Source organism: Doryrhamphus excisus, linkage group LG11 (assembly GCF_037039965.1).
Source record: "Doryrhamphus excisus strain RoL-2023G ecotype Guam linkage group LG11, RoL_Dexc_Guam_v1.1, whole genome shotgun sequence".
In the NCBI taxonomy this organism is placed as follows: Eukaryota; Metazoa; Chordata; class Actinopteri; order Syngnathiformes; family Syngnathidae; genus Doryrhamphus; species Doryrhamphus excisus.
Genome location: NC_136367.1, coordinates 11,726,131 through 11,747,077, shown reverse-complemented (window position 1 = coordinate 11,747,077; position 20,947 = coordinate 11,726,131). Strand labels below are relative to the sequence as shown.

The 20,947-nt window shown below is 40.3% G+C and overlaps 1 protein-coding gene across 1 annotated transcript in view; it reads right to left on the bottom strand.

Annotated features, from left to right (window-relative positions):
* LOC131125811 (integrin beta-1-like) overlaps positions 1–20,947 on the bottom strand; it is a 30,943-nt gene that overhangs the window by 9,365 nt on the left and 631 nt on the right. The window contains exons 2-6 of the mRNA XM_058068118.2: positions 7,175–7,241; positions 5,964–6,049; positions 1,456–1,678; positions 1,212–1,382; positions 903–1,141 (exon numbers count right to left, since the gene is read on the bottom strand). Of these exons, the coding sequence (XP_057924101.1) occupies positions 903–1,141; positions 1,212–1,382; positions 1,456–1,678; positions 5,964–6,049; positions 7,175–7,241 (786 nt within the window). The remainder of the gene's footprint in view (positions 1–902; positions 1,142–1,211; positions 1,383–1,455; positions 1,679–5,963; positions 6,050–7,174; positions 7,242–20,947) is intronic.

Sequence of the window (20,947 nt, the reverse complement as noted above, 5' to 3'; positions counted from 1 at the left end):
CCTAGCATAGAAGTCAGGGGTCTCAAAACACGCGGCCCGTGGGCCAAATGTGGCCCGCAGGACGATAGTTTAGGCCCCCTAGTTTGCGAGTTAGCATGTGTCTCAAGACCCTGCAGTTGCGCAATATGTTGTAAATAAAAAGAGTGTAAATGTGACTATAGTCGTGTTTTGTCATGTCTACAGGGCTCTAATAATGCTTTGTTCATTTTAATATGAAAAAAATAATTTGTCTACCCACCAACTATATGTGGTTTCTTAAGTTTTTATTATTTGCCGTTTTATTACTATTATTATATTTATTTATTTATTACTGATTGATTTTCTTTATTCTTGATTTGTTTATTTATTTTTTTATCTTATTTTGTGTACAAAAATAAAAAGTAAGGTATTTGAGAACAGTGGAATGTTTTATCAGAGCTTTTATTGTAGAAAATCGGAACCAAAGCAAAGTTTATTCATTTTACTGTTTTTAATAAATGCGTTTTTTTGGGGTTTTTTTTGGAAAACCTGATGCGGCCCAGTCTCACCCAGACCCGAGCTCCAGTGGCCCCCAGGTAAATTGAGTTTGAGACCACTGATATAAGTGTTTCAAATGTACTTCTTCCCTGAGATCATATTTCTCCTCTCTTGTAGAGAAGTATTGGATGACATTTTAGCTAATTGCTTATTTTTAGCCTTATGCATTATTTTAGCTGTTTGAAGATGAACTATATCAGCAAGTTGAAGTATTTGTGATTTTACAAATAAGGAGTTAGTATTATGAATTATCCTTACTGACCTTTTTTGCAGTACATTTAGCGAGTGAAGATTGCTTTTACAGTTATTACCCCATATTTCCACACAATAAGTAGTTATCACTCAATAAGACATTTCAGAGGGGCACGCTTTGGATGATGATTTACCTCACAGACGGCCACCTGCATAATGGCGTCAAAACCTCCCTCAGGCGAGTCCAGGTTTCCTGAGATCTGCTGTTGACTGACCAGCTGGTTGAACTCGTCACCCTTGTTGGTCAGCTTGAGGACGTTCTTGTAGCTGAAGGGGCTGGTGCAGTTCTGGTTGCCGGTGCATGGGTTCTTGAACCTGGCAGGAGTGGTGCTGATGTAAGGCATCACCGTCTTCTCCACAAAGGAGCCAAAGCCTGAAGGACGGAGAGGATGGTTAAACTCATTTATTAGTGACGCTCCCTCATCAACCGTGTTTTTCCTCACCAATCCTGAAATCAGACGTGATGGTCTGCATTTCCTTCATCAGGTCAGTACCCAGGTTCTTGACATTGTCCAGATCATCCTTCATGGAGAAGGACAGGTCCATGAGATAGTATAGGTCAATGGGGTAGTCCTCAGCTCGCTTGAATTTCAGATCAAAAGTCTGAGGCTCTCCTGAAGAACCAACACACACCTTCATGGCCGAACTCCACTTGGTTAGCACTCACGTTAAAGTAAAACCACATACCAGATCTGAGGGTCAGGGTGAGTTTCTGAGGCTGGATCTGTGTGATCTGCTCAGGTTTGGGTTTATCCGTTTGATCCTTGTTGCGGTTGGTGACAGGTTTGTTCTTGTTGATGGTGATGCTACCGCGCGGGTTCTCAATCTTGGCCACGTTGCACTTCCTGGCTTTCAGGGACTCTAGGTCGTCACACCGCGCAGACTTGGACTCGCCGACAGAGAGGAAGTCCTGAGAAGGAACCATTCCATTTTGGTGAAGATATGATAAAAATGGAAATCTATATAGCGGCGTCTAGGTTTCCGTACATCCCAGTTGTCATCAAATTTAGTTTTTGACAAAATGTATCGACCGAGCCAAAAAGTGCACCTAACAAACTAGTCCATTTGCCTGTGTATCATTTCGTTGGAATGAGTGCCCAAACAAAGCATCCACATATTGGTGACTCAGAATCAATAGTGGCTCTTTTAGAGTCGGGACACTATAGACCAGTGTTTTTCAACCTTTTTTGAGCCACGGCACGTTTTTTACATTGGAAAAATCTTGTGGCACACCACTAACCAAAAATGTTCCAAAATGTCACCACGACCTCACACGTGCATCAATAAGTCTATGGGAGGAACAAGGTAGGTGTTGCCACACGGACCAATATTACATTGCTCTACCAGTCTTTACACCACAGACACTCCACAGTAGCCACGTTTTTACATCACCACTTTTTCCTCTTTCCCAATGACCTTTCGGGAAACAATGGTACCAATAGAAAGGAATATTCCAATCTCGTGTCTACATGCGCAGTGAAAATCAAACAGAATAGTCAAGAGGGTATGCCCAGTAAAACGTAAACATCAACATCACGTGATACCGACTTCCCCAAGTTTTTCTTTCACTTGTTGGAATAACTCCGTATTGCCAGTTTTTCGTCTGTCCAGTCTTGAAATTTAGTTTGAATCAAAAACAAACTTTGCTTAGTCCAGTGCCGATTGCTGGCCTCCATTTTTAAAAGTGAAGAACGTCTGGATCTGCTTGTTACGTCATATCTGAGCATGCGCTGAAAGAACGCACCCGGGATAATCTTGCTAATATTTTATAATTAAACTCAGGACATGTTTTATATAGATATATATTTTCTTTTTTAATAAAAGTGGACTTGTGAATGGCGTATAGAAGGGTTTAGATTCTGTTCCACAGATGGCGCTAATGCATACAAAAGCTGCTTGCCAACCGCCAATAAACAACAGAAGAAGAAAAACACCAGGAAGAAGAAGGCACCCTGACAACTTTCCGTTTGAGCGGGTACAAGATACCTCAATCGGATTGGTTAAAGGAATATTCCATCCCTGTTCAATTCTTTCCGTTTGAGCAAATAAACCAAAGTGAATTGGAATATTTGGGTCCATGTATACTATTGACATAATGGCTATTGACATAATATTTGCAAATGATGATCAATAAATGTTAATTATAAAAAGTGATATTGGATAATTCCTCACGGCACACCTGACGGTTTCTCAAGGTACACTAGTGTGCCGCGGCACAGTGGTTGAAAATCACTGCTATAGACAGGTTGCGGCCCGGAAATCATCATTTTTGTATTGAGTAAGGGTGGGTTTATTTGCTCACGGAGTGTAGACAGAACGATGAACAACTCTGTATATGTCTCCTTTCTTCCTCCTGAAACTGCACTGCAAATTTCAGCGTGTGAGATGAATAGGCTTTCATGTGTTTTTATTAGGGTTTGGGACGATATAATAATTTTGCCCATCATTCTTAGTCCTTATGTGAAACATGAAGACATATTTCTTTCCCTTTGATGTGCATTATAACACAAGAAAACTAGTTAATATGAGCTAGCAAACAATGCATGTCATTGGGATACACGCATTTTGACTATGAAACCCTCTAACAATGTTGCATGGTTTGATATCCATGCTGTGATCATGCAATGACACGTACACTGATGCTAGTGTAATAGTTGCAGTATCTTTACTGATTTAAAACACTACCAAAATACACACACTTATGCTAGTTCTGACAGCTCCCCTTGTGATGGCTGTGTCTTCCAGCACAAGACCTGTGCTCCAGTCCTCAGGTAAAAAATGCTGGCGGCAAACCAGCATCTTGTTCAGTCTTTGTGGCAAAATCGAGAGCTAGCTATCCACTCTTCCGTCAGTGAATGACGCTGAGACTAGGGGTTAGTGACACGTCGTGTTCATCCGCTTGCATTAATAAAGCTATTACAGTTGCATCTGCAACTTCTTTTTCTGTAACCACAGTAATGCATGTGGAGAATTTGTAAAATTTGAAAAATTGTCCAATGATGTATCAATAAATGGAATTGAACTTAAACTCATTTTATTGAAAAACAACACAATCTATGGTAACAAAACAAGTGTAAAAAGTAAAAAACTGAATTTAAAAAAGGTTAATTTAGGGGGGAAAAACGGATTTCCTAGAGCCCTAGGTAAATGTTCATGTCTCCATTAGAAGTATTTCAGATTTTTTTTTTTGGTAAGATAAGATACGACTTTAGGTGAAATTTCAGGTTTACTGCAGCAAAGTACAGTAGCACAGATGAAGCGCAAAAACACGATAATACCCATCAGAATTTATTTACACTATACACTAGGGGTGCTTCAATCCATTGGCCACAGATCGATATCATCCGATATCAGTGAAAAAGGACGGTATCGACATCAGCCGATACTTGGTTTAAAACGCCGATCCCCTCCACCGATCAGCGCCGTCCTCGCTGCAGCATTCAAACAAACATGTCTGCCATGTGTGGGACTTGGTAGGGTGTGGTGAGTTTGATCATCCGTCGGGCAGCGGCTATAAAGCCCCGGTCCCAACCTGCTGCACTTGCAAATGTGGGCATAATTTGGGGATGAGTACCACCTCAGTACGGATTAGGGAGCATGAAGACAATATGTGGCACTTTTAGTGCAGGAGGAACTTTGTTGAACGTTATGTGCCGGGCTGCGTCGGACTATGGATGATGTGTGACGCACGACGAGCGTGGCGTGTGTTAACTGAGCGTTTGTGCTGTGCTTGAAATGGCCGTTGTACTTATAGGTATCATGCCCCCAAGTGTCAGTATCAGCCCGAGACCAAATACTATTTAATCATGAGCTTATTATCACGTTCTATTTAATCAAAAGACCATTTTGTTTTCAGAAAATGTTCAGTTTATTACATGTATTATATCTAAACAGTGTAAACACAATAATTGCAAAAATATTTCAAAAATAATATTTTATCAACAGTCTTATCTTATCAATATCTGACAATTAAAGTTCCATTAATCAAGTTTGGGGTTTTTTGGTGACTGGAGAAGCACTAGGCACTCATGTGCTGTTCTCTGATTGGTTGTTTCACGGGCACGATACCAGAGCAGCGCGCTCTGAGTGGACAGCTACGGGGGCTGATACTGGACATGGTTAAACTCTATATTTTATTAGTATCACTGCCCTGGGCTTTGACACAGTATCATTTTGGCCTTTTCCCATATCATTCATGGGCGGTTTCTAGGGTACAGGGCCAATTAACACTGTAGTATGTGATAAACACTGATATCACAATGACATTGTATCTCCTTCCACGGCACAGAAGTGGAGGTCGGCTGCAATGTCAGAAGACTAGAAATAAAGGCATTGTGAAATACAAAAGGCTTGAAATAAGCTATAAAGAAAAAACCCTTGGTGACCCCTAATACAGCCAGTAGTACATTTAAACATTTACACTGCATGAATGTGATATTGGTATCGGCTGATTTCACTCATGGATTATCAGCATCGGCATCATCAAATCTTGATCGGAACATCCCTATTATACACAGTTATATAGTTATATATATTATATATAGTTATATATATAGTTATATACATGTTGACCGGGTCGCAGGCGTCTTACAGGGTTATTGCACTGTTTATTGTTATAATTATTATCTACACTGATTCTTCATAAAATATGGTTTCACCATAATTTTCTCACTTTAATACTGAACGATATCTATGCATACATAGCACGTTAGGTGAAATCCAAGAGGAAATGGATCCCAAACACCTCACTGGAAGGCAACAGCACCATGTGATGTCTCCAAATAAACACCTTCCACAGAGACAGTAGTCATAATAATGACAAATAAAATCTGGTGCTCCAAATTACAAACAGGTTGGCCATGGCGGAGGTGCTATTTTTTGTATTTGCATGTGCGTGGATGAAATGTTGAGGGACGAAATGAGTAAATGTTATCAACGCACAGGAATTTGCCTGCACAAAGTGGCTAGTTGCAACATGCCAACTTGCACAATGACATAGCGCATGCTAACGTACACGTTACAGCAACAAGTGTTAGTTGGAGTCAACAACCTTTAGAACAACCTTTCATTAATAGCGGCTGGTTTCCGGACCAAAGCAGAGTGTGACTGAGGTTGTAGAGACGCACATGGGGACATTCAAGTCAAAAGCAAAACTGCAGCCATGACCTGATTCTTTCACCCTCGCATCCACTCACCTCATCCGCGCACCAGCCGCATGACTCGGCGACTTGGATGCACTCCCCACACGACTGTGCATTCGCCTTAATGCACACGCTTCCCTCTGAAAGACAAAATGACGAAAGAGAGAGAAAGAAAAAGGAGAGAGTTTTTTAACATAAATGTTAGAAACAGAGTTCCAGTAAGTTCTTGACTCAAACCAGCTGCTGGATCCCACTTCAAAAGAGCGGAGTCACGCTGAGGCAACCTGAGGACCCGAGGCAATGGACCAAGTCATGATTTCACCTGGTTTGGAGTTTGGCTGACCCATTCCCACACATAATATACAGCAGGGGTCTCAAACACGCGGACGCTAGTTTCAGGCCCCCGCCTTGATATGAAAGTTTAATGTTAGTGCGGCCCGCGCAAGTTTGATATGGATGCTGTATGGTATCATGTACCCAGAAAAAATTATTACGTTTGATTAATGTTCATGTTAAAGGTTAAATAACTAATAATAGTTATCCTCCCTATCCGTGTGGAAGTGGTAAGTTTTTGGCTATTTAAGTTTAAAGGAAATAACTTGAAGGCTACCGTTTAGGTCGCTAGCTCTCTAGTTTGCGAGTTAGCATGTGTCTCAAGACCCTGCAGTTGCGCAATATGTTGTAAATAAAAAGAGTACAAATGTGACTATAGTCGTGTTTTGTCATGTCTACAGGGCTCTAATAATGCTTTGTTCATTTTAATCTGAAAAAAATAATTTGTCTACCCACCAACTATATGTGGTTTCTTAAGTTTTTATTATTTGCCGTTTTATTATTATTATTATATTTATTTATTACTGATTGGTTGATTTTCTTTAATCTTGATTTGTTTATTTATTTTATGTGCAGAAAAATAAAAATTAAGATATTTGAGAACAGTGGAATGTTTTATCAGAGCTTTTATTGTAGAAAATCGGAACCAAAGCACTGAAAAAGTTTGTATGTTTTTCTGTTTTTAATAAATGCATTTTTGTTTTTTTTGAAAACCTGATGCGGCCCAGCCTTGCCCAGACCCTAGCTCCAGTGGCCCCCGGGTAAATTGAGTTTGGGACCCCTGATATACAGCTTTAAGACACTCACTGGAAGGCTATGCCATACAACATAGATATTTTATTTTTTATAAAAGCAAGATTTTTCTATGCACACCCAAACTGGCTTCTCCTCATCCTTGATTGTGGTAAGATTGTGACGCTGCTGCTTCTTACCTGGTTGCGCTTGGCTGCCACCTAGCAGCGTTAACAACGATGCCAGCATGATTAATCGTAGATCCATCTGAGAAAAAAAAAACATCAGAAAATATATTAATGGTGGAAATCAAACAACAAAATGTGACAAACACAGCTGTGTTTTGGGAGTGTGTCCCACTACCCAGCATGCTTAGCAGAAGGGTGATAAGTAATTTTGACAAGTTAACTTATTTTTTTCTTTGGGCGTTAACTTATTTTTATGCCCACGCCGTCCATAGGTGAGACGGTTGACTTTATTGCAGCATATAAAACACTGCTGTTCAAACTCATGTATAGCTGGGCTCTGACTATTTCCTGTACAACTCAGATTAATCACAAACATATTGCAAATCATGATCATCAATGTAAAAATAATACCAACAGGCTGTATTTTGCCCACTTCTATTAAAGAGGATGTAATGCTAAGTCTTAGAAATGATCTAACAGTGTCCTCTATCATCAGCGGAGGACAAACATGTCCAAATAAGGAAACAGGAAGCAGCACATACTTTACCAGCACGAGCATTACTACAGGAGGATCATTTGTTCCTCCATCCTTGCAGTAGCCAACACGACAGGCTGGAAAATGACCACAGTGGCCACAAAGCCACAGAGAAAAAAGGATGTATGAGCGTCCATGTATGGTCAGACTCTGGTTAGAATCCATGTTCCAGTGACTTCCTAGCCTCAAAACAAAACCCAACCACACAGTCCACAGAGAAACGCTACGCTAACAGCTGTGAGCTAAAATAGGAAACAGAGGCAGAGTGCTGTTAAAAGTGCTGCGAGACATTCAATTCACACCTCCAGCTGGCAATTTGCGACTGTAAACGGCCACTTCCTGTGACACGAGAGTCCTGACCACTTTCAATGAGTTGGCCATGCTGATGCGCTTAGAATCAAAATACAATGGACTTCTGGGTTAGCATGATTTTTTTTGGTTTGTTTACGTCAGGGGTCTCAAACACGCGGCCCGCGGGCCAAATGTGGCCCACAGGACACTAGTTTGAGGCCCCCGCCTTGATATGAAAGTTTAATGTTAATGTGGCCCGCGCAAGTTTGATATGGATGCTGTATGGTATCATATACCCAGAAAAAATTATTACGTTTGATTAATGTTCATGTTAAAGGTTAAATAACTGTAAATAGTTATCCTCCCTATCTGTGTGGAAGTGGTAAGTTTTTGGCTTTAAAGGAAATAACTTGGAGGCTACCGTTTAGGTTGCTAGCTCTCTAGTTTGCGAGTTAGCATGTGTCTCAAGACCCTGCAGTTGCGCAATATGTTGTAAATAAAAAGAGTAAATGTGACTATAGTCGTGTTTTGTCATGTCTACAGGGCTCTAATAATGCTTTGTTCATTTTAATCTGGAAAAAATAATAATTTGTCTAACCACCAACTATATGTGGTTTCTTAAGTTTTTATTATTTGCTGTTTTATTATTATTATTATATTTATTTATTACTGATTGATTGATTTTCTTTATTCTTGATTTGTTTATTTATTTTTATCTTATTTAGTGCAGAAAAATAAAAATTAAGATATTTGAGAACAGTGGAATGATTTATCAGAGCTTTTATTGTAGAAAATCGGATCCAAAGCAAAGTTTATTAATTTTTCTGTTTTTAATAAATGCGTTTTTTTGGGGGGGAACCTGATGCGGCCCAGCCTCGCCCGGACCCTAGCTTCAGTGGCCCCCAGGTAAATTGAGTTTGAGACCCCTGGTTTACGTCAAAATTGACACCAAAATTTTGCCTCTGTTTGCAAGCATGGTTCAATTTGCATACCACATGACACGCATCTTGATATAATGCGTGAGCACGTCTGTATTATTTTTTTTTTTTTTTAAAGAACCTATTATGCTTTTCCCACTTTTCTGACCTATAAATATAGTTAGAATATTGTATTCTTGTGTTAAACCATGCCAAAGTTTCAGATAAGGAGGTTTGCACATTTGGAAGTGAGCCGTGGAGTTTGGGATGGCTCTAAAAGCTTGGTTTCAAAGGGCGTGGTAAAACTGGTCCTTTGTGATGTCACAGAGTGGCACCGATGGTTCATCGTTAGGAAGAACAGCAGAGTCACAGCAGAGTGGGCATGCCCAGAGGCGGGCTCTGGGTGGAATACATTAAAACAGACCGTTTTAGCAGGAAGCAGAACTCCAAGGAAATATAGCTAGAAGAAGAGCAGATTCTGCTCAATTTAAAATGTTTTCTGTACGGGGGGGATTGTGGGTAGCTGCTCTATGGGAGACTATAACTCAATACAAAGAGTCAGAAAATATAGGTCCCCTTTAATCAGAAAACGTTAGCATCCCGTTAGCTAGCGAATAAATTCTTTTGATACTTTTCGCTTTACAGGTACCACATTTCATGGACATTTGGCAGCATTGATTTAAAATACCACTGAATAACTTTAGATCTGAATCTAAAGATCTTATCTTTAGATCCAAATGGTCCATAGTATGAATGTATATTGTGAATGGATTTAAAAGATTACGAGTGAATCTTCTCTACTGTGCATGCGTGTCTCTTTTCCTCGTCTCTCGCCTCCAGACAGGCAGAAAGATAAGAGGACTCACTTTGTGCATTGGCATGTTCGTTCCATAGAACAACAGCATGAACGGAGTGAGCCCTTTGTCATACAGTGGAGACGGGGCGAGTAGCGTACACACAGAGTTTTAAAGAATTGGGATACTGGATGTTTGTTTTTCCTATTTCCTATCTATTTCCCATGTGCCAATGTTTAAACATTGGTGGAGGTCTCCACTCCAAGTGTTCGTGACATGTTGATTTACTGGCTTGGTCATAAAAAGGTCAACCTATCGCTGTAGGACATACGTTGTGGTAAGACAAACAGGTCATTCAGCACTAAATCAATAGCAAACAAACAGCAACGTCCCACGCGGTCAAACTCCTCCCACACATTCCTGAGGACCAGCATGGTGGCATCTTGTTCTTCTTGCAGCCATCTGACACTGTGCAGAACACACGTCGACGACTGTTAGCGCCGCACATTCTCCTTCTCACACAAGCCAGGAGAAGAGAAGATGGCGAGCAAGGGTTTGACCGTTGGAGGTGCTCATTACAAGTCTTGTATACGCCCTTCTGTGGTCACAGCTGATAACAGCAAAGCTTAGAAGACCTCATAGGCTAGAAAGACACGATGAGATACTTTGTTGTCCGATAATCATTAACTCTCAGCATTCACACTACTGTTGTGCTACTTAACAACTAATTAAACGACAGCAGCAGCTAAAGTGTTTGGTCCTGCTCTATTTGTTCTTGTTAAGATGCTGACCATTGATCGCCGAGAAGCTGAGTAGCTAATATTTAGAGAGGACGTAAACAGACTCCATCGTGACTTTGTATGGTCAAACCACAGGAGGCGGAGTCATCACACACCGCGTGAATCATGAGGACAGCTCTCTGCTTTCTAAGGCAACCTCTTCTCTTGGAAGAACTGCTACCAAAGCTCAAGCCAAACAAGTGGACTTAAAGTTGATCCAATACAGAACTTATTGCTCTGTTTACCAGTCGAGATTTGATGTGCAGTGTGACAGCACAATTTAGAGACCATCCATTTTCTACCGCTTATCCTCACAAGGGTCGCGGCGTGCTGGAGCCTATCCCAGCTGCATTTAGGCGAGAGGCGGGGTACACCATGGACTCAAATTCCACCATTCATTCATTTTCTACCGCTTATCCTCATGAGGGTCGTGGGCGTGCTGGAGCCTATCCCAGCTGTCTTCAGGCGAGAGGCAGGGTACACCCTGGACTCAAATTTCACCATTCATTCAGTCATTCATTTTCTACCGCTTATCTTCTCGAGGGTCGTGGGCGTGCTGGAGCCTATCCAAGCTGTCTTTAGGCAAGAGGCGGGGTACACCCTGGACTCAAACTCCACCATTCATACATTCATCCATTTTCTACCGCTTATCCTCACAAGGGTCGTGGTCATGTGAGGGCATGCTGGAGCCTATCCCAGCTGTCTTTAGGCGAGAGGCGGTGTACACCCTGGACTCAAATTCCATCATTCATTCATTCATCCATTTTCTACCACTTATCCTCATGGTGTTCGTGGGCGTGCTGGAGCCTATCCCAGCTGTCTTTAGGCGAGAGGCGGGGTACACCCTGGACTCCAACTCCCCCATTCATTCATTCATTCATCCATTTTCTACCGCTTATCCTCATGGGGGTCGTGGGCATGCTGGAGCCTATCCCAGCTGTCTTTCGGCGAGAGGCGGGGTACACCCTGGTCTCAAACTCCACCAGTGTTAGGTAAATAGATTTTCAGACATGTGTGCCATCTCTTAACTTGATTAAAATATTCAGTTAATTTGGCGTTGTTCATACCAATATTCATAACCCTGCCCTATAATTGATCTTTCTTTCAATAATTATTTCATGATTAAATCATGATTAATTAATTTGAAAACCGTGGTTAATCTAATTATACATTTTTCTCCTTTGACAGCCCTATTATATATACATACATAAATACACACGTCTAAATCTGAATCTGAACTGAAGTCTTAAGCCTAGTGTCAGTCAGATCACTCAGAATGTTTACATGCGTTTTAGCCGATAGCGCTCAATGATTGAGAACCTGCCCACGCGTTGGCGAGTATCTCATCAAAATTTATCTTCCACGATTTGACCTACCAGATATTTGGTACTAAAAAGGAAGGTTTTCAAAACCTCAGGCCAAAGTGTGGAAAAATCAGATGACGTGTTTGGGAATGGATGCCAATAACAGGAGTTTTACGTTTCCCATCGTCACTACCTGTGACAACGTATGCTGTGACGTCACACACATGACCTGTGTTTAACAGGTCGACAACATGGATGCCCTCACAACTGTAGCTATTTTTCAAGCGCTTTTTGGAAACTCAAATATTGCTTCACTTTAAAGAGCAGAGGCAAAGAAACACTTTGAGGTCGGCCATCTTTGCTTAAATCATTGCATTATTGCATCATTGCACGAGGTGTCGAGTAGGCTCCTACGCCGACTTGCTTTGGCAAGATTCCCAATCAATATTTTCTTGCGTCTAGTTTACTTTGAATTAAAAAAAAAACATTTAGAAGTAATTCTGCCTCCTTGTCAGTCCACACGAATCAGTTGTGTTTTATGTTTGTGGAAGTGATAGGATGACAGTGGATGATTCTGATTGGATAGAATTTTAGGAACTGGTGCCGCCTGCAGGTTTGGCATGCTTATGATGGCGACATTTATACAGTTACGTGTGGGTAAATTTTCTTTTAAATACAAGGTTGTGTGAACACCATTTTTTTCCTGGCATTGGTACGGTGCCGATTGTTAAATGCTGATCCGGATTGCATTTCCACTACAGGCAGTTTAACAGATAGAAAAACACCATCTGTAAAGAAACAGTACAAACAAGCTTTAAATTCACTCTCCATCACAATGTTTATTTTTTTTCAAGTTTTGTTTTTGTTGTTTTTTTATTTGGTTCCAAACAGAATGTACAACCTCTACTTTGACACAAGTTCATCAACTAATACCCAAAAAGTGTGATCATTTTTAAGCCAGTGAAGCGCTGAGCTTGGAGTCAGACTAAAAATGTTTATCGCCACCTTTTCTTTGCCCCCCCCTTCCTCTTTTTATTGGTGATTAACTGTCTCCAACAAAATCCGAGCAAAGAAATGACAATGTCCTCCAGTCGGGCTGAGGCTGTGACTGAAAGTAAATAAGTCTTTTTAAGCGTTTGCAAAGTGTTAACATAAGTTGTGTGTTGTTGTTGTTGTGTATCGAAGGAGCACATCTGCTAACATTTAGACCATGGCCGTGTTGAGGTCGAGCGTTACTAATGTTCACGTTCTTCTACATAGTCACTACCCAAAGTTCTTACATTATGAAATACTACTTGTACTATACTTTAACTAGAAACTCGTATGCCAGTGTAACTACTGCACCTCAACACACGTTTCCTGTTGTTTGCTGTGCTTTGTTGTACAGCTTCCTCCAGTGCACACTTATACTGTCCAAAACAAGTAATAACAGAATACTATAATCAAGTACATGTTTACTTGGTTTATGAAGTGTTGGACATCAATGTATCAGGGGTGTGTTCATACAGAGAGTATGAACACACAAATTGAAAGGCATAATTGTTCACGCTGGTGGGGTGTGGTGGGGAGACGGGGGGTGGGGGTGTGGATGTGGAGTGGGGGACAGGGTCAGTCATCTGGTCGTCTACAAACCATTTGGACGCCCATCCCCCTCTTCTCGCTTTGCCACCCGGTCACAACGCACAGCCCCACCTGCTGCACAAAGTCACAGTCCACTTTCAGTCCATTAAGACCCCCCCAGACCAAAAAAAAAAAAAAAACAGGAGGGAATTCCTCAGTCGAGACTGCTTTGGGGACACCATTGTTCCCAACATCGAAACTAACAAAGTTGTGAATTCAAAACAAGACCGTGACGTCATTCCAACTGTCCCAGGGATACAGAATTCTAATGCCAAAAACAATTCTTCACTTGGCTGGAACTATGATACAGTTGACCCTGCGAACCAGGACCACCAGTGATTGGTGAAATTAGCCCTTGGCTAGGTGCTGACATGTTAACATATCATGTACTAGGGCTCGACAATAACGATGTACCGATGGCCCGGCGCAAGTTGGTAGGAAAACATCTATCATGGCGTCCCTGCCAACATGGTCTAATTGTTCAACAACTTGTGAAGGAAAACAGCAAAAAGTGATGAACCAGTGTCAGTAAACAAGTATTTTATTAGCGGCAGCAAATCAAATGATGGCACAGGTGAGTGAATCACATTGCTGTGACAATTTGAAGTGGTCACAATGAAACACCACAGATTAGATCCAATACCAAGTGCTGATTTTGCACAAGCTACAAAATCTAGCGCTTCCATTTCTCTGTGGATTTTTCTCACATTTGCTTCACAAATTATTGTTTTGACCATTGAGCATTTTTTATGGATTAAAAACACTTTACTAGTACACAAATGTGTCTATTCTATAATGTTCCATTGTGGTGCACAACTTCTAAAAGGCAAAGTGCCTGTATACGTATAATATTTGCTGTGCGCATTTACAACAAAATGTATTTTTCATTTATTTTGGACACATGGCTCCCTTTACCCCTTCCAAAATCCCCTCCGAGATTGACATTGATGTTGTCCTCTGATTTTGGACCAACATTTGTAATAAAACTGACTTGTAATTGTTAAATTAGATAATTAATAAATTACATTCAGCCCATGAACCTCTTACTTCTCAATTGCTAGTGTTCACTCATGAGACAAACCAGGTTTAAGCCCTAAATATACCCCCACATTTAAATGTATAAAATATATAGGTACTCACTACTAATGAATGATTTATGATCAACGCTGCTTTCCTGTTTTAATTCCAATACAGATTTATCATCAGATATTATATTAATATGTGTTCCCCTCACTACAGGTTTTGAGGCCATATTGACTGTTGAAGCTGGTGCTTTTGTAGCCAAAATAACTTTTGGGTCTACAAACAAAAATCAAAAAACAAAATCTCCACTAATGACAAGAAAACATTATCAGTGAATTATAAAGACGGATATGAAAATGGGATTTCAAAGAGTGGTACGTTTATGTCGTACATTTCACCTTTATTATCATATATTCAGCAATTATTATCGACTTATGGTGAATGATAATATAAAGAAAAGATTTAAAAACACAAAATATTCTTTTCACTAAAAATCTTAATTTGTTACGGCAAAAAGCAGTCCATGTTTGCCCATCATGAGGAGGACATTCCGGACCTCCAGACCCCTTGAAGAGATGAGCTCATGCATTCCAACCTAACCAGCTCCATACTACGCTGTGGAAAATGTACTAAAACTGAAAAGTGTGCTTCTACTTATTTTTTTTTAACGGGGGCGTCTCTGAAGTTCACTGGGTCACTTTGACATTTACATTGCGTCTCAGGATGGATGCCATACCAAAAGTGATACGGGTTAGAGCTTCCTTTAAAGGACACACGTGCTAATTACAAACACACCGTCCGTCATTGAGCAGCGTATGACTACACATGTCATCCCAGTGATTAGCATTTAAAAACATCTTTAAATAAGTAAAATGTAACGTTTTCACTAGCGGACTTGACAGGTACTTCAGTACGTGACAAAAAAATGTAAAAATTATAAATAAAAAAATTAATAAGAATTAAAACAAATATATATACGTACATTAGAAAGGCAGGAAGTGAACAAATGTAACAGTTAGTGATTGTAAAAGTACCAGATGGAGGGGTAGGATTTAATAAGCTTTGCTTCTTCCTACTCCTTTTGGACATGTGGAACTGTAAACTGTAAAATGTGATGCAATATGATGCATGTTCAAAAAAACTTGACACAATCCCCAGACACTGTACAAATATACCCCTGATCTTAATGTGACGCCACCTTTGGCTTTCTTATAGGGGTGGGTGACATTTCCCTATATACGTACCTGTATGTGGGCTGTATCGCTCAGCAATACTTTCTTGCAAAAAACAATCAAGCCTACACTGCAAACTTCCTGCTTTTCAAGACTGATACAGATAACCGCTAACTTTGTATGGCTATCATTTTTGACATTTAGATGTACTAACTGTAGTGGGTCCACTCCTGGAGGTAAAAAGAGCTCAAAGATGGATTTGACAAGCTGTACCTGTAGCTTTGTTCTTAACCAATATCAGGACATCTCTACTATGGTAATGGTATTGGTTTTATTTCATTTGAACATGCATCAGATTACAATTGAGTGCATCCCATAATCAGTTCACAGTTCCACATGTCCAAAAGGAGTAGGAAGAAGCAAAGCTTATTAAATCCTACCCCTCCATCTGGTACTTTTACAATCACTAACTGTTACATTTGTTCACTTCCTGCTTTCCATAATACAGTTTAAGGTTTTTTTCTTAATAATGTACCTCGTACCGAAGTAGGAGGTGATATGAGCATCCAATGCCATAATGGGTACCATAGTAAGTGTCAATATAGTGATATATATAGCACATCATGACTGGTTCAAGACTCTTCATCCTTGTATTTAGCAAACATCAACTGCTTGTATTGTTTCTTGAATTGGCTCAATGGTTGTGCATTGTTTGATTTCCTTACTCAATCCATTCCATAGTTTGATTCCACATACTGAAATGCTATGGCAAGCATAACGTAGTCCTACTATTAACTAAGGATCGACCGATACATCGTGCCGATATTTGCGTTCTTTACTTGAATCGGCATCGGCCAATACGCGCGTGGGTTCCCCAATGTATTTTTCCGCGGCATGATTTACAGACAGGCATCCGCCGGGCAGCTTTGTGTTACCGGAGGACCCTGCAACACACGCAGTCGCGGTACTCCCGCTCACACTGCAACAGTAGTGAATTACAACAGATAGATAAAACTAAAACGACAGAAATGTTTTGCACATGGTTGAATATTTATTTATTTTAAAGTTGATAATGCTGTTTAAATGTGTGTTTAAGAAAGCTGAATCCTACTGTGTTCAGTGTTACATTTCAATAAATATTTGTTTAAACTTGAGACCTGGAATATTTGTTATCATTGTCATTTTTTTCATGTAAATTGAGGGAGAAAAAGCAGTATCAGCCACAAATATCAGCCCAAGCAAAATCGGCCATCGGCTAAGGGTAATGGAAAAAAATCTGTATCAGCATCGGCCTGGAAAAAAAAAAACATATCGGTGGATCCCTACTATTAACAAAACATTTTAAAATAGTGGCAGCTCAGGAGTACAAACCATGGCTCCAGTTGGTTTACTGCCAATAAAAGTCCAAATAATCAACAATGGTAAAGAGATGGTCTTCCAGCACCATCATTTCCATGATGATATCGCTTTAGCCCTTGGGTTGTCTCTAGCCAACTAGCCAGTTTTTTGGCACTTTTCAAACATTGAGGTGATAGGCACAATCCCCAGGCGTATCGATGCTGGCATTTCAGTTGGCTGAAAGTTTTGTGTGTTCAAGTTGGGTGTTCATTTTCCGTCATCGCAGAATGTTTACCAGAACATTTGATGAAATGTTCCTCTGAAAGAGTAAAGATGTTCCACACGGCAGAAACCATGTTCGTTTACAAGAGAGCTCGGGGGAAGTTATGACAGGCCGTTTGCAGCATGTCACAGAAAAGGAGAGCAGGATTTACTCACGCTAACCAACCTGAGTACAGTAAATGTCATTTGGTCTCATTGGAGCTTTTATTTAATCTCATATTTTAGTTTTCTCTCCATGTTACGCCTCTACACCTTTTTGCGCTTTTTTTCTAACATTTTTTTCTCCTCCCTTTAGGAATTTTTGCTCTTTTTTTAGTTGTGTAATGCTTTCTTTTTTCCCTAGTTTCTACTGTTTCTTCAATGTTGTTTTTACATCCGTCACACCTTTTTTTGTTTTGTTTTTCTGATCACATTACCCTCTTTTCCTCTCATTGTTACTACACCTTTTTGCTCAAATGTTATTTTCCTTTTTTTCCCCTCTCACGTTACACCTTTGTCCTCTTACCTGTAATTGCTATTTTTGTTTTTTAAACTTTGTTATGCATCTGTGAATTGTACTATATGGTGTATGAATATATTTTATATACATACCACCACTCAAAGGTTTGTGATAACTTGCAAATGTATTTCACATAACATTGTCATGCATTTCACAAACATTTTTATCCATTTCACAAACAATGAAAATAAATGAGATGATTTTCAAAGAAGGATGTACATTTTTGCATAGAGGCCTACTATCAACAACTGTCAGTCCTCTGCATCAATCTCCTGGTATGGCTGCTAATCCAAGTTCATCATTTTATAAGGCTAATAGATGATTAGAAAAGCCATGTAAAAAAACTCTTCCCATGCTGTTAACTACTCCCTTCAGAGAGCAGCACAAACTGGGTCTAACAAGGACAGAAAAACGCTGCACAACTGTGCAGGAAGACAAATATGTGAGAGTGTGTAGTTTAAGACAAAGACGCCTCACAGGTCGTCACCTGGCAGCTGCACTAAATAGTAGCCGTCAAACACCAGTGTCAGTATCAACAGTGAAGCGGCCACTTCAGGACTTCAGACTTCATGGCAGGATTGCCAAGAAAAAGCCACATCTCAGACTGGACAAAAACATTTCCAAGTCATCCCAAACTTTGGAACGGTAGTGTGTGTGTGTGTATGTATGTATATATATATATATATATATATATATATATATATATATATATATATATATATATACATACACACACACACACACTACCGCTCCAAAGTTTATATAGTTTATAGTTTTAAGTTTATATATATATATATATGATTAATATATTTGCCATTTTGTTCTCTTTTTCGCCTCCATTTTCCATTGTGCCCTGTGTATTCTCTTATTATGTTATCCCTTTTTGCTCTCTGACGTTTCTTCTGGTTTTGTTATGCTTTCTTATACTTTTTTTCTCATTTTTGCTGTTTTCTGTTTTGTTTTTTTCTTGCCATGTTACACTTTTTTACAATTTGTTACAAATTGTTCAAATTTGCTAAGTCATACTGTAAGTGAAAAGAAGAGAAAAAAAAGTAATCCGTATGAGCCACATGTTTTTTTTCTTTAGGTTGCACAATAAACGCTGCAAAGTGGACGAATTAGACCAGAAAATCAGATACTGAGATTTGGAAGTGAGCCCTGAGAGAATTTTGGGATGGCTCTGAAAGTTTGGTTTCAAAGAGCCGAACTTCCTTATATGGGCGTGACCGGGTACAAGCACTGCTTTGTCTTGGGAGTGCGACCAATCACAATGGAGTCAGCGTAAACAGACCGTTTTGGAAATCCAAGAAAATACAGCTGGAATAGGCGCAGATTGTGGAAGATCTAGAAAGCTTTCCGAGCGGGTTATCATGTATAGCTTCTCTATAGGAGTCCACAACTCAATACAATGGGCCGAAAGTGAGCATAATAGGTCACCTTTAAAAGATGAGCAGCAATAAATGAAAACATCCAACACTTGCACAAACAACACAATCGTGTTGACTTAATAAAATGACATGAGTGGAAACTAGTTATGTTGGACTCATTGAGTGGCTTGACCAATAGCCAACTATGACTCAAAGAATGACTCAAAAAAAGTGTGGGGGGGGTGGTCTTAAGTTGAGTAATGCCGAATGAGTGACCCTTCATCCTCTGTGGACACTCCTGTCTTGCACTGTTTAGACATCACAAAAGCGTAACTAAGGCAAGTGAGTCAGTCCTGCGTCTGTCTTCGATTAGCCGGTCTGAATCACTCACTTCAGCAGCTGTTGTCCTTTAACAATATTTGTTGCAAGGCCCCCGACAACATCAACCTCAGCAGCACACAAGTATTCAACATGGAGGAGGACGGTGAAAAAAAAGCAAACCCTCAGGCTTTATAATTCCTTTGCTGGAAGTGAGCGAGGTCGACAAGTCCCGTCTTGTCCAAGTTGAACGACTGCACAACAAAAATTACAGCTGCTGCAGTCACGTCTGAGCAAGAGACTCTGGTTAACCAGTCGAGTCTCATCCAAGACCTCCATTTGGCTCTGGATACTGGACCACAGTTTATACACACCACAATACACCAGGACACACTGGGATACAGCTGTGGTCTACTGGGATGTTTTGTTTCATGACGCCATGGAGGCATGTCGGATACAAGGCTTCTTTTGTGTGTCTTCAACGAAAAGGACCTTTGATTGGCGGCTTGGACGAATGTAAAAAAAATGACAAAAAAAATTGAAACTGACTTATACCAGTAGAAATGATAAACGTAATCAAGCCACAGTGGACTTTATTGAAACAGTTGAAATGGCGATATACACCAGGAAAGGTTGGGGCCACCTCTGATGCTAGTGTGGTTGCGTACACGACGATGCCAAAGTTTCAGATAATGAATTTGGAAGTGAGCCCTGAAAGAAGTTTGGGATGGCGCAAAACACTCGGTTTCAAGGGGCGTGGTAAACCTACCCCTTTGTGATGTCACAGAGGGAGGACTTCCTTATATGGTTCATCGTTTGGAAGCACTTTGGGCGTGTGACCACAGTGTGATCACAGCAGAGTGGGCATGCCCGGGGGTGGAATAAATTAAAACAGACCATTGTGGCAGGAAGCACAAATCCAAGGAAATACGACTGGAATAGGTGCAGATTCTGAAAAATCTAAAAAGTTTTCTGTGCAACTTATTGTGTGTAGGTGCTCTATAGGAGACCACGACTCAAAGGGGTCAAAAAATTAGCATAATAGGTCCCCCTTAAGGTTACCCCGCCTTTCTCACAAAGTCAGCTGGGATAGGCTCCAGCACCCCCGCGACCTTCGAGAGGAAAAAGCGGTACAAAATGAATGAATGAATGAGGTTCCCCTTAAGGTTACCCCGCCTTTCCCACAAAGTCAGCTCGGATAGGCTCCAGCATACCCCCGACCCTAGTGAGGATAGGCGGCATAGAAAATGAATAGATAGGACCAATGACAATTGTCTTCTTCTACAACTCAAGTTGAGCTGTGAGAAGGACTCTTAGGTCCCCCCAGAGGTCCACAGTGGTATTACAAGAATAAGGCGCCCTACAAGGTAGCTAGCTACTACAAGAAACGGCTTGATAAACTAAATTTCTTCACAATTTATTTATAAAATAAATATATGTACATACATTTTACTTAATATGAAAAATAATCACATTACTATGGCAACATAGTTTCTCTCATTCATAACGAGGTACAAGATATGGCGTTTATAAATGTTTCTTTCAG